General features: G+C 40.1%; 1 protein-coding gene across 1 annotated transcript; it reads left to right on the plus strand.

Annotated features, from left to right (window-relative positions):
- Positions 1-2024: 2024 nt before the first annotated feature.
- Positions 2025-7137, plus strand: LOC122738754. The gene is made up of 3 exons (XM_043980680.1): positions 2025-2135; positions 3313-3363; positions 6574-7137. Exons 1-3 carry the CDS (start codon positions 2025-2027, stop codon positions 7135-7137), a joined length of 726 nt encoding a protein of 241 aa, XP_043836615.1.
- Positions 7138-15290: the final 8153 nt, after the last annotated feature.

A 15290-nucleotide genomic window follows, 5' to 3' on the forward strand; every position in this document is an offset into this window, starting at 1 on the left:
ACAATATGTTTTAGTCATTTCTGAGTTTCTAAACCTTTTCTGTGTCATCTGCTGGGCTTTCATGTGTCATCTGTAGCTTCTGCAAACCCCGCCCCCCCCCCCCCAGAATTCCCATTTAATTTTTTTTTTTTTTGCTGGGCAATGGGGGTTAAGTGACTTGCCCAGGGTCACACAGCTAGTAAGTCAAGTGTCTGAGGCCGGATTTGAACTCCGGTACTCCTGAATCCAAGGCTGGTGCTTTATCCACTATGCCACCTAGCCGCCCCCCCATTTAATTTCTTATGTTGACCTGAGAGATATTGAAACCTCAATGGGGAAAGTCGTGATATGGAAGGGATAACTAATTCTAAAGGTATTTGATGACTTTTTTTTTTTTTTTTTTGGTGAGGCAATTGGGGTTAAGTGACTTGCCCAGGGTCACACAGCTAGTAAGTGTCAAGTATCTGAGGCTGGCTTTAAACTCAGGTCCTCTTGACTCCAGGACCGATGTTCTCGTCACTGTGCCATCTAGCTGCCCCTGACCTTTTTCTTTGGTATAAGTCTGGGAGTCAGTTTTAGAGCATTCAAGATAAATAAAAATACATTTTCTTCCCATCTAGAAATTTTCTCAGATGATAAGAGTGCTTGAAATGCAATGTATCAATGGAAAACATGTTTAAAAAAGATATAAACTGTGGAGTACATTTGTAATTGGAGCTTTTTCCTACAGGCTACCTTCACACGAGGATTCCTTAAAAAAGCAAGTGACATGAAACTTCAAGTAGGTTTGTGTTGGGGATAAAGTTTTGTTCCTACTGGTTCCCATTCCCCTTCCTCTGTGTATGTTTGTGTTCTTGTACCCATGTGTCTTAGTAACAATGACGTACCTGTTCTGGGTCCCCCTGGTTGAACGGACCCAAACAGTGGAGATTAATGGATCTCTGTTAAACTGGAAAGAGGTCCTGGAGTAGAGGATCTCCCAGGCATGTCCTTACCTCTAATTTGTTCTTGGGGAAAAAAACCCCATGATATTTTCATGTGACAACACACATACAGATACTGCCAATGTGTTAGATGACAGACTGGGTATCTAGAAAGATCTTGACAGTGTATAACAGTGGAATGAATCTAAGAAGATAACATTTAATAGGGATAAATGTAAAGTCCTATACTTGGGTTCATGAAGCCATCCACCCTGGTGCAGAATGGGGATGTTTTGGGTAGACAGCTGTTCAGGTGAAAAAAGACCTTAGTTTTCTCTCAATATGAATTAAAATCCTGTGGGTGACATGGCAACCAGTAACGGAATCATGGTTCCCAGAACAGGGGAGGTTATGATCCTTCTACTCTATTCTGGGTAGAGCCCAGTATTATATGATATCATAATGTGGGAAAGTCACTGGCATGAAGGAGCATGTCTGGAGGAAGTAACTAGGATGATGAGAGAACCCAAAACCATGTCATATAAAGGATTGGTTGAAAGACCCATAGATACTAGATTGAAGCAGAGGAAACTTGGGGAGGGAGCGTTGAAGGGGGATATATTGACTGTTTTCGAACGACTGAAGGGCTGCCACGAAGAAGAGGCACCTGTTCTACTTGACCTCAGAGGACAAAACTAGAAACAATGGGTGAACATTGCTAAGATTTCAACTTGAAGAATAACTTCCTACCAATTAGGATTGTTCAACAACAATAAACGCAGCCTTCTGAGACAGTGAACTCCCTGTCACTGGTAATGTCTAATTGGAGGCTAGATGACTACTTTCCAGGGGTGACATAGGCAGGACGTTTCCTGTTTCAGATAAAATTTTGGATTAGACAACATTTGAGACCCATTCCAACTCTGAGATTCTTTGATTTTAAATGTGAAGTCCCAAAAATATGGACAATGGGGAGCGTCTCTACCCAGAGAACCTTACCCTTAGGAGATCTCAATTAAGCCACTTTTCTAATGCTTTATTATAAAGCTACCTTGTGGTGTTTTCTTTTTGACAATATTTTTAATGAAGTAAAAAAAAAATAAAAATCCACCTTCCTGAACCATGGCTGATCAAAGGCAGGACAGGCGTAACTGCATCCGAGAAGCATTCAGTATTACCAACACCAGGGTTGGCATCAAGAGGAGGCAAAGAAAAATGATCCATCGTTTTAAGGTGCTGCTCCTACTGCTTAAAATCCTTTTCTCTCTTGGTAAAAGTGGGGTTCTGTGTGGCTAGGGTTGGAGTTTGGGGGGGCACTGGTATATGAGAATGGAGATGTGCAACTGGAACTAGAAACCCCTAAATTTTGAGTCTTCCTGGAAGCATTGCCCCAGGTAGCTTTTGGTTCCTTCTTCACAGGTTTTTTTTTTCCCCCCTCTTTTTTTTTTTTTTTTTTACATATAAGGTATTTTATTTTTTCCGTTACATGTAAAGATAGTTCTCAACTTTTGTTCATACAAGCTTTACAATTTCAGATTTTTCTCCCTCCCCTCCCTCCCCCCTCCCCTAGACAGCAGGTAATCTGATATAGATTATATCTGTATATCTATATACATACACATATATTTTCCCCCTCTTTCAAAATCTCTTGTGAGGATTTCCAGTCCCAAGTGCTTATGATGGAATTCCTTCCTTGTGACTTGTAATTCCCTTACCTCCTTATTATAAAAAGAAAAAGAAGAAAAAAAAAAAAAGAATCTAGACTTCTTGACAGTGATATAGTAAAAAGAACACTGGATTACTAGTTGAGACCTGAGTTCTCTTCCTTACCCTGCCGAGTGACCTTGACCAAATCAAATATTGTCTTTGTGCCTCTGGGTCCTCACCTTTAAGGAGGTTGAACTGGGTTATCTCCAAAGCGACTTCTGGCTCTAAAAGTCTATGATTCTTAGAATTCTAAGATTCTCTGATAATTGAGATGAGATCAGACCACAATGTGCTCCTTCCTAGAATAGAATCCTGTCCAGCTTTAGTATAGAATAGATACTTATTTTTAAATCGCTTCAAAGTGTCAAGTAGATATTTGTTTCCATATTCAATAATGCTCCCACCTAAGATTGACATATATAGCACTTAGGTTTAAATTTCTGGATCTCTAGGAAATGCTTTGTCAAAGATTTCCCTCCTTCCCCTAGGGCTCACAAGTTCCTAAGATGCTTTTCTCTAATTACCCTGAGTTGCCCCCATCTTTTGTGGGTCCCTAAGCACCCCAGGGAATTGTATGAGTGATAGCCATTTCCTAATTTCCCTCTCCTTTCATGGGTCCTGGCTTGTGCTGAAGTATTTTGAGTGCTAAGGTGCTGGTTGCCTTTCTTGATAGTAAAGAGTGTTCAAGCCTCCTTTTTTCCAGGGCGATCACAAAAAGAATTGCATGGAATTTGGAGAAGGTATCATAAGAGAGGTAGGTTGACTTAGATCTAAAAAAACTGACAGCATCTTAAGGTATTTACTCTGTTTAAGTAGTAGTTAAATGGTGTAGTTTTAGCCTATGTTAATTTGAGACCATTAGACACATAACTGAATAAGAAGTAGCAATATTAATGGAAAATATAATTTTGCTTTCCTTAATGGTTTCTTCCCCTTGTCATCCTAGGCACACTTTGGAGGAACTTAATCTGGTGTTTGGAATATAGGTTTGGAAGCCCTAGGTAAAGACAGGGCAAGGTTTTACCTGTAGGGGGTGCTGAAGACTTTCTCTGGGCCTGAGTTTTCTCATCTGTAAAATGAGGGTCTTGGACTAGAGGAGTTCTTTGAGTTCTAAAATCTTATGACTTTTCTAGCTCAAGATTTATGCCCCCATCATCTGTTTCCTTCTCCCTTTTCTGAGCATCTTGTCTCTTGTAGCTAGGTCCTCCATTTCTATTTCAATGAAACACTTTCCAAATATCTCAGTGCTGTGAGACTCCTAGCCAGAAGGGCAAAGCAAAGGTAGGAGAACCTGGAGGTGTTAGGAGTCAAAACCAGAACAAGACATTTTCATGCATAGTACATCAGAATCACCACAGTTTTGTTTCCAGACCTCTGGACCTGACAACAAGCTGCCTCACTTGGGGTCAGTTAGGATCCCAGGAAGGCATCCTGGGTTTGGGCCTTGTCTTTTTTTTTTTTTTAAGCAATTGAGGTTAAGTGACTTGCCCAGGGTCACACAGCTAGTAAGTGTCAAGCGTCTGAGGCTGGATTTGAACTCGGGTCCTCCTGACTCCAGGGCTGGTGCTCTATTCACTGCCCCACATAAGCTGCCCCTCTCCTTCCTCACTAATGAGCCCTCACAGGACTTTTTGACAGCCTTCTTTCCCCAACTGGGAGATACTTGCCAAGACTTCCGTTCTCTGGCTGTAGCTTTCACAAAAGTCCTACCTTTGCTTGTCTCTGAAAGGTCCCAGAATGTTTACTTTCTGCAGGTATATGGGGAGGATACACTCAAGGGTATGATAAATAGTCTTATGTATTATATGTTTTTTTGTTGTTGTTTTGTTTGTTTTTTGTGGGGCAATGGGGGTTAAGTGACTTGCCCAGGGTCACACAGCTAGTAAGTGTCAAGTGTCTGAGGTCGTATTTGAACTCAGGTCCTCCTGAATCCAGGGCCAGTGCTTTATCTACTGTACCACCTAGCCACCCCCGCATGTATTACATGTGCTTTGGCAACCAGAGGTGGAATAGAACTTTTTTTCTACCTCTACACTTGGTTGCTATGGAAACTGCTTTTAGGGCATCAGACTGATGCTCTGATGATCCTAGCATTTTTGATATATCTTGAAGAAATATCATTTGGGGAAATAGTCAAGCACACAGGGTTTTTTGTTTTTTTGTTGTTGTTGTTTTAAAACATAGCCCATTTGGTATGTTGAAATTCAGAATGTACAGAAGATACAGGTGTGTAGATTAAGAATTAGTTCAGGTACTCGGGAAAAATAAAATATCAAATACTATAATGTGAGAAGATGTAAAATTCTGAATTACAAGATTGGGTATAAGTACTTGTTTATATGACCATAACCCAATGAATGAATTGGTTTTTCAGATGCCTCTGTATTAAAAATCCCTTCCTTTCCCATGTTGAGTTAAAACAGTGCTATTCACGTGTGACCAGTTTCTAGACTTCACTGGACCTGTAGGTTTTTGATGGTCTATATTTGTTTTTCAGGAAGATGACTTTAGACACCATTCTATATCACCTTAGATTAATTCAACCAATCCTAGGTTTTGAACTTGTCAATGGTTTAATTATGTTTAAAGACATTTCCATTTTGTCTACTTTGAATGTAATACATTATTGAAGCTCTACAAATTCATCTATCCATAGGTAGGTGTACATGTAGGTTGACAGATAGCTGGAACTTAATATATGATATACATATAAGTTATGGTCTCTGTCGATGCTGTGGCACTAAACCTGTTGGTTTGTTTCTTTTTCTTCATGGGGGGTGGCTCTTATCATATCAAAACGGTATTCTTAAAAATTTCAACAGATAGCCTTGGGAACAGATGTTAATATAATATAATGCTTGGAAGCTCAATAAAAGGCCATTTTTGTGTGTGACATTTGTGAGCAAAATTAACCAATCAGCCTGTCACATGGGATGTGGTGTTTCTTGTGAATCCTCCTGTATATCAAACTGTATAATAATACAACACAGTATGAGCCAGGTAGAGAAAAGGTAAGGAAGAATAAAGAGAAAATACAATACTTATCGTGAAAGTAAAGGAAAAGGAAAAAGACAGCAATTAGCATCATACAGTCTCTACTGGCCCATGAAGTCGTATTATAGTGCCATCTTCTGGTTAGGAGTGGGAAGGAGATTTAAAAAAAAAATGATCCTGAATATGGGTCTCATTCATTTACTTTCTCAACAGCTTAATTCCTGAATTCAGGCAAAGGGCACAAAGCAAATCATTAAATCTAAGTCATTAAATCTAAGAGTAGATCACAGGCACAATCTGCTAACCTGACAATAAATGTTAGACATTTGTTAGTTGAACATTTATTACCATTTCAACTCTTTTAAACACTTGGTTTTTGCTTGATTTATCTTCCTTCTATGATGTAATATGAAAGTGGCTCTTCTTATAACTGTTTCCCCCTACATCTGTGAAGGAAACAAGTTATGAGAAATCGTAGGTGTCCCATCTCCATCAAAAGATGGTGGACACATTGACTTGACATGTGTGACCTGATTTGAACTGATGCAGTGAGAGACAGATGCATGGGTTTACTTGACCCTGGTACAGGTTAAGTTATGCCAGCTATAGTCAGATCATTCAAGCTTCCCTGGTGATGTTCAGTTTTGATCTAATGCAATTTTTTTTTTTTTTTTTGGTGAGGCAATTGGGGTTAAGTGACTTGCCCAATATCACATAGCTAGTAAGTGTTAAGTGTCTGAGGTCAGATTTGAACTCAGGTACTCCTGACTCCAGGGCCAGTGCTCTATTCACTGCGCCACCCAGCTGCCCCTCTAATGCAATTTTTAACCACATGGGCAAGACTGATGCAAAAAGTTGACCAAGTCAATAAATTGGTGGAAGAAACTATAGGGAGTAACTATGGGTAATTTCATTAAAATTTTTTGACATGATTAGAAATTACTAACCTCTTAAAATAATTTTGTCATAGTTTTTAGATCCTTATGATGGTGACTCTGAAGATATACCAAATCTTTCAGACTATGGTTTGAATAATTGTTCCCTTGGAGACGTGAGCTGCAGTGGGGTTTCAAATTCACTGAACTCGCGTGTCTCGGAAGAGGTTGCTATTGAAGATTCCACCTTTCTGAAAAGTCCAGAACATGCCAAATCTACCGGCTGGGCCTCTCCAGCATTAGAAACAAATGATGTATACATGCAGCCATTGAGTGAATTGAAATTGCCAATAGAGATCATCAGTCAAGAGGTGAGAGATTGTTCAGAGAGACTTTCAGAGCCATCTGAATTGTCTGTGGATTCTAGAGTAATTACTGAGGTGCAAGGGCCAAGGTTAGAACATTCCTGGTTTATGAATATTGATCCTCCTAAACCTGTAAGACACTTGGAAAACATAGCAAGAGTGCCCTTGCAGCCTGCCAGACTCATGAATGATAAGGACATTAAGTTGTATAAACCATCACTGTTCAAGAGAAAACTGGAACTACCACATTCAGAGTGCGAAAAAATTAAAAGAAAGAAACAGCATATGGCATAAGCTAAGGTAAGTTGCTTTATCTCATTCAGTGAATTCTAAAGCAGATAGGGAAACATGATTACATGATTCACATCTGGTTCTTTCAGAAAGTCACTGAAGCTGGGGCAGCTAGGTGGCACAGTGGATAAAGCACCAGTCCTGGATTCAGGAGGACCTGAGTTCAAATCCAGCCTCAGACACTTGACACTTACTAGCTGTATGACCCCGAGCAAGTCAGTTAACCCTCATTGTTCTAGCCCCACCCACCCCCCCAAAAAAAAAAGTCACTGAAGCAGTTAACTGTTCCAAGTTTCATGGACTTAACATGCTTTGTTTGAGTCTTTAGCATGACTTTTTCTTTCTTACTTTTTTTTTTTTTTTGAGGACAATGGGGGTTAAGTGACTTGCCCAGGGTCACACAGCTAGTAAGTGTCAAGCGTCTGAGGCTGGATTTGAATTTAGGTAGTCCTGAATCCAGGGCCGGTGCTTTATCCACTGTGCCACCTAGCTGCTCTCTTTAGCATGACTTTTAAATCCATGTTGTGATAATTCCCCATGGATTCATTTTCATTTGGCTTGGGGCAGCTAGGACTTAATACATTAATCTGAGTTTGAGTCTAGTCTCTCATATATACTGGCTGTGGGACCCTGGACAAATCACTTAACATCTCAATGGTTGGTAGACACCTCTTTGAGATTAATATGTTGCAGAGAAGGGTGCAATCCTGCATTGGTAGAGGAATTCTTTATCCAGGAGTTCCTTGTGTAATATAATGGGGCTTTGTCCCCATTCCTATGTGTAAATATGAGATGCTACTTGTTATGAATATATGTAGGCGTGGGGCAGCTAGGTGGCGCAGTGGATAAAGCACTGGCTCTGGAGTCAGGAGTACCTGGGTTCAAATCCGGCCTCAGACACTTAACACTTACTAGCTGTGTGACCCTGGGCAAGTCACTTGACCCCAATTGCCTCATTTAAAAAAAAAATTAAATATATGTAGGCGTGTTCAGTGGAAAGGGTACTGGATCTAAAGTCAGAGGGCTTGAGCTAAAATCTTGATTCTGTGTGACTGGACAACCTTCTCTGGGGCCTCAGTTTACTCCTTTGTAAGACAGTACAGACTGTCAGAGCTAGTCTAGTGACAAGTTCAAGTAATGCAACATTTTAAAAGAATAAAAATATTTTAGTATATTTAGTAGCAAAGTTAATAGAGATTAGTATCAGTCTCTATGGTTAAGAATAGATATGAATCTTAAACCATGGATAAGAATGTTAATGTAATTAACTTTTTTAAATTATTTAAAAAATGTTTTTGCAGGGCAATGAGGGTTAAGTGACTTGCCCAAGGTCACACAGCTAGTGACACTGTGTCAAGTGTCTGAGGCTGGATTTGAACTTAGGTCCTCCTGACTCCAGAGCCGGTGCTCTATCCACTGCGCCACCTAGCTGCCCCAATGTAATTAACTTTTTTTTTTTTTTTTTTTTAGTGAGGCAATGGGGGTTAAGTGACTTGCCCAGGGTCACACAGCTAGTAAGTGTCAACTGTCTGAGGCCAGATTTGAACTCAGGTACTCCTGAATCCAAGGCCAATGCTTTAACCACTGCGCCATCTAGCTGCCCCTGTAATTAACTTTTAATGAGAAAGAACCCTGTGCTTATTTTTTTTTTAATTCTCCAATAATTTAATTTATGCTGCTTTATGTAGTGTGTTTGTTAGACAAAAAAATAAACTTTCAGCCCAACTAGTCTGGGTTATATATTGTTAATTAGTAAAACCTGAAATAATATGCTTTTATCATCTCTTCTCCTCTTTCCCCTCCCCCCATATTTCTCCCCACCTGAAAGTGTGTGTAACATTTTCCCCCCATTTACAATGGTAAGCAAGCTTGTGGTAGCCTGGGCAGTAAGGTGAGTGTTTTGTCTCCTTCCACAGCTGCAGCTGGGACTCAAGTTTTCATCACTGAGTTCAATGACTTCAGCCTTTTACTGGTTTCAAGAACAAACAACTTCTCAAGAAGTGCCAATAAAATGAAGCCAATGAAAATGAGTCCTATGTGAATTTCTTAAGGAGCTGGGTAGAGTGGAGGTGGAAGGGCATGGTCTCGTGTAGAGATTCTGATGTTTTTATTCAAGAATTACCAAAATGACAAGATAGGGTAACTGAGATTGGCATCTAATCTGATCCTTGCTCTAAGACTCTGAGAGAAACAGTTTCCAGTTAATAGATGAAGAAAATGAGAACCAGAGATCAAGTACTTTTCCAGGATTAGTGCATATTATGGTTCTAAGCTATCTTGGCAATTTTCCTCTATAATTTCTTGAAATATGATGTGTAGACAATCTTTTTGATCATAGATTTCAGATAATCTAAGAATTCTTAAATGACCTCCCCTCAATCTATTTTCTACTCAGTTGTTTTTCCTATGTGACATTTCACATTTTCTTCTATTTTTTTCAGTCTTGTGACATTGTTTTATTACTTCTTGATGTCTCATGAGTCATTAGCTTCCACTAAACTAATTCTAATTTTTAAGGAATTATTTTGTTCAGTGAGTATCTCTACAATCCTGGTTTTTAAGGAGTTATTTTCTTCAGTACTTTTTGTACCTCTTTTACTGAGCTGTTAATTCTCTTCATAATTTTCATGCATAGTTTTCATCTCTTTCCCCAATTTTTCCTCTGCCACTCATTTGATTAAAATAATTTTTTTTTGCTTTTCAATCTCTTCTAGGAACTCTTTTTAGGCTTGTGTCCAATCTGTATTTTCCTTTAAGACTTTACTTGTAGATGTTTTCAAATGATTGTCTTTTGAGTTTGTCTTGTGACATTAAATATGAAAGACACAGTTTCTGGGTAATTGAATCATTTTTTAATAGGCCATTGGATCATTAATAAAAGGAGGTCCATTGGCTATCTCTCTCAGACCAAAGACCCCTAATGACAATGGGGTCTTGGTTCATATGTCCTTCCAACTGTAGGAGGTTCATCACATAGCATTCAAATCTAATTGGTTGACATGATTGGAGGTAGGTTATATTAAAATGAAGTTCAGGAATACATAATTTAGATCACTCAATATGACAGCAGAGAAAGAATATAGACCCCTTGTAAAGAATTGTGATTTGAGGTTTTTATGATCCCCCCACCCCAATGGCACGGTGCTCCACCTACTGGTTGTAGCCGTCGCCATGGCACTGGCACCTCATGTCATCACCACTTTCCGATGCCTACATGGGCCTGGCAAAATTATAATGACTGGAAGCCCAGTGAGGGCAGTCATGTGACTCAGTCAGGGCTGCCAGCCAATTAGCTTGGGGCTGTGTGTGTGTGGACAGCCTGGGGTCTTGCTGGGAAGGAGAAGGGAGGAGTTTTGCCATTCTGGTGTGGAGCTGGAAAAAGGCAGGATGTGTTCTTCTGAGCCCTGGGCAGTGGTGTGATTCAGGTTGTATTGTTTTCCTTCCCCCATTCTTTTTTTTTCCTTTCCCTTAATTCTACTGATCTTGCTTGTGTTTTTAAGGTTGCTCTTGTTAACAAACCCTGTTCTGTTTTTGAGGAAGGCTAATGTTCTCCTTCCTTGCCTCAATATTGTGGCAAGCCACCTAGCTACCACTCCCCAATTGGAATTTGGCCCCTACATCCTTCACCCAAAATATTTTCTATCTAGGTGTGGCTTTATAGGCCACACCTTCAGTTTATCTAGACAAATGAATCTATTTCCATCCAAGTATACTTTGTAAGCTTGGTTTGGGCTTGACCCAGATGAGGAGATTTGATAGGAGTTTGCCTTTGGTGGGAGGGTAGGAAGGAAGAGAGGACTAAGAAAGAAGGGGAGGGGGCAGCTATGTGGCGCAGTGGATAAGGCACCGGCCCTGGATTCAGGAGGACCTGAGTTCAAATCCGGCCTCAGACACTTGACACTTACTAGCTGTGCTACCCTGGGCAAATCATTAACCCTCATTGCCCCACAAAAAAAAAAGGGGGGAGATCAATCAATGGGTCCCTCATGATATTAATTGTTAATAATTATTTCTCACAGTATCTTGAGCTTCCCTGTCACCATAGTAGCTTTTTATGGTTAGGTTCTTTTTTGGTTGTTATTATTTATTCATTTTTCCAAACTATTTCTTGACTTTTGACTTTGATAGAGTTGGTCTCTGCTTACCTCTGAGGAGGGTGGGTAGTGGTAGTAATAGACCTGGGCTTCAGGCTTTTGTGTTCTGCTGTTTTTCCAGCTAGGTTGGGGGGACATTTTTTTTTTATGCTTCCAGAGTGGTATGATCCTGGGTCTGGTCTGGTCACTACCCTCCTGGTCTGCACTCTGATCATTACCCAGGTAGGGCCCCTACTCCCTCATGACCACAATTATAACTGCCCCAATCTGCTCTGGAACTTTGACATTGAACTGTGTGTTAGGTGATATTGTTGACAAATGGTCAGTTCTGTGCCAAGTCTTGGCTCAGGGATCTACTATAATCTCTTTCTGACCCAGTGTTCAGTCCCCTTTCCATCCCTGGAGGTTGAGTGCTTTCAGTGCCACCATCATTAGTATTGATTATCTCACTCAGAATTCAGTTTGACAGGCTTCTTAAAGTTGGTTGGGGGGGGGGAGGGGGAGTTGGTTAAGAAATCTTAGTAAAAATGCTTACCTTAATCCACCATCTTGGCTCTGCCCCTACAAGGCAATTTCCTTTTGGGGAGGGAGACACTATGACAAGACTCTATGGAAGATGACTTCATATAGATTTAAAAGAAACACAAGAGTCCAAGAGGCAAAGGTGAGGAAGGAGCCATTTTAGGAATGGAGGACGGCCTGGCGAAGCATATGGAGATGGGAGATAGGATACATGGTGTGAGAACAGCAGGAAGGTCAGTTCGGTTAGAGCAAATACTTTGTAAAGGGAATAAAATGTATTAAGTCCAGAAAGGCAGGTCAGAGCTATTATGAAGTGTCTTAAAGGAAAGAGGATTTTGTATTGTGTTTGTTCAAAAGTACAATGGGCTGCCTTGGGAGATAAAGGTTATCTCTCACAGAAGGCTTTCAAGGGGAAGTTAGATGTCTACTTGGGGATGTTGTAAAGAGGATTTCTGTTAAGTAATTGATTGACTTAAGTAGTCTTTCCAAGTCTAAAATTCTGGGCTTCTTTCTTTCTTTCCTTCTTTCCTTTCTTTCTTTCCTTCCTTCTCTTTCCTTCTTTCTTTCTTCTTTTTTTTTTTTTAGTGAGGCAATTGGGGTTAAGTGACTTGCCCAGGATCACACAGCTTAGTAAGTGTTAAGTGTCTGAGGCCGGATTTGAACTCAGGTACTCCTGACTCCAGGGCTGGCGCTCTATCCACTGCGCCACCTAGCTGCCCCTCTTTCCTTCTTTCTTTCTTTCCTTCTTTGTTTTGGCAGGGCAATGAGGGTTATGTGACTTGCCCAGAGTCACACAGCTAGTAAGTGTTAAGTGTCTGAGGTCGGATCTGAACTCAGGTCCTCCTGAATCCAGGGCTGATGCTTTATCCACTGCGCCCTCTAGCTGCCCCTGAGCTTCTACTTTCACAACATCTCTTACATACCTCTCCACAACTAGGAACTTATTGCTTCTACCCTTGTTAGGTTCTTACCTATATCACAATAAAAATCTGCAATGAAGAGAAACTGAGGCACAAAAGTCTGAACATAACCTAACTTAGTAATTATCAGTGATAGAAGTTAGTGGCCCCTCAGTGATGAACCCCATCACCTCCTCCTCTATAATTAGAGGAGCCTTTTATATAGTTTGGTTACATAAGTTCATTACATAAGATTTACTGGTGCCAACTAAACTGGGACTATGATTGGTCCATAATTACGCTGACTTGCAAGAGGGGGTCTCCAGAATCCATAGCAACAAGGAAAACACAGAGTTGAATATCTTTTGGCAAGTCCCCAAATAAATATGCCCCCTTCATCAGAGAGACCCAGTGTCAGAGAAATATCTCAGTTATGCACACAATCTCCTACATAGTCTCTTCCAAATTTTTCTACCAAGACCTATGCAAAATAAATCCAAATATAAGCACTAGAAACTAGTTGTAGCAATTACTAAAACTCTTTGATTAATATTGATTAATAATCAATAATCAATTTCACATTCCTCCCCCCCCTTGATTCTATGGAGCCATATCTCCATTGAATCACCATCTATAAACCAAATTGATATGATCAGGTTCCATTGGGATTAAATTAGTAATGAGGCAATGGAAAGCAATAATTAACAAGGTTCAACAAGGCCAGCTATGAGAGGTTTGAATATTACTGGTACTGGTTGACTCTTACAAATGGCCCAACAAAAGGTGATATGTCTCTCATGCCTTCTCCATCTGTAGGTTGTGATGGTTATTCATGAATATTCCTGTAACTTAGGAGTTCTTTGGTGCTAGTCTTGTTCTCTGTGGTTGTTGACAAAATCCATTGGGGGAAGTCCCCTTCAGAAAAAATGACACATGGGAAAGGTAGAATCTACATGTCTTCCGGGTAATACAGTGATTGTACCATAGTAGTTCATTCCCAAATGTCCATTTAATCTCCAGTTGAGTTTCAGATGTTTGGGGTATTAACATGGTCCCTGGAAACAACTTCTCATGGTCTCATCTTGGAGTTGGTCTCAGTCAATGGCAGCTCTGAAGATAGTTCATCATAGGACTGTTTCCTGTTATATACCTTTTACAAAATAAATCTTAATACAATTTAGTAATATCAAATTAGGAACACACACCTGAAACTTCCAATCCCAAAAGACATGTAGGAGGACCATTTCCCTATATCTCTCAATAAGTAAATTTTAAAAAATAAAATAGAGCCCTCAATACATAGCTTTGATAGTTTGGCAAAGTAAATTCCTGTATTGGCCACATCCAAAATGTAGGTCACTTTTAAGTTCATCATCACCTCCTGGGAGCTGAGAGGTGATGCATAACCTTTGATCTTTTGCACTCATGGTTTAGCATTTCATTGATCACAGTTTTAGTCTTTTGAAGTTGTTTTCCTCTATAATGTTATCTCTGTATAAATTGTCCTCCTATTCTGCTAACTTCTCTCTATATCAGTTTGCAAAGGTCTTCCTTGTTTCCTCTGAAATTATCCCTTTCATCATTTCTTTTGGCACAATGATATTCTATTCCATTTATAGGCCATAATTTACTTATTCCCCAATGGGACACCCCTTTATTTTCTAGTTTTTTACTTCCACAAAAGAGAGACTTTTGCTCTTTCTTTGATTCCTTTGGGGTGCCCATTACTGTATAGCCAGGTTAGTGGGTGAATGCAATTTGGTGAGTTTATGGGCATAGTTCCAGATTATTTGGTTCCTTTAACTTTTTTTTGCAGGGCAATGGGGGTTAAGTGACTTGCCCAGAGTCACACAGCTAGTAAGTCAAGTGTCTGGGGCCAAATTTGAACTCAGGTCCTCCTGAATCCAGGGCTGGTGTTTATCCACTGCGCCACCTAGCTGCCCCGGTTCCTTTAACTTTTTTGTTTGTTTGTTTTTGTTTTTTTTTGTGGGGCAATGGGGGTTAAGTGACTTGCCCAGGGTCACACAGCTAGTAAGTGTCAAGTGTCTGAGGCTGGCTTTGAACTCAGGTCCTCCTGAATCCAAGGCCAGCGGTTTAACCACTGCACCATCTAGCTGCCCCGGTTCCTTTAACTTTTAAAGATATGGTTATATTTATAGTCTCCATGGGAAAGACTATTAAAATCATCTGGAATTTAGGATACATGTCTTATTGTAAATCTCAAAGAGGAAAATGATTCACATGTAGTTTGAATGTGATGCTGACCTTTCCCAAGCAGTAGCTAATTTTGTAATTTATTATTTATTGCATTTTTTAAAAAATTATTAACTTAATAATCAAACCCATATATAAACATTTCAGTATAAAGAGAGAAAAAAGTGGGTTGTCTATGAACCACTAACTTGTTTGTTGTTTGAAGTGTTTGTTACAGGTGATCCAGGGAAGCAGCCGCTAGTCCTATGTACTGGGGGAAAGACCCCCCCCCCAACCATGGAACTGACATATGCTGTGATCCCCCACCTTGGACAACAGAAAGTAGAAGGTGCCATCAGAATCTCCAAGCCTTTTCACTGTAGTGGAATTTTGTTGTATTTATGCTGCATCTTCAGCTTGCTGGTATAGGGGGCAGTGGGAAACCAAC

This window comes from Dromiciops gliroides, chromosome 2, assembly GCF_019393635.1.
Source record: "Dromiciops gliroides isolate mDroGli1 chromosome 2, mDroGli1.pri, whole genome shotgun sequence".
NCBI lineage: Eukaryota > Metazoa > Chordata > Mammalia > Microbiotheria > Microbiotheriidae > Dromiciops > Dromiciops gliroides.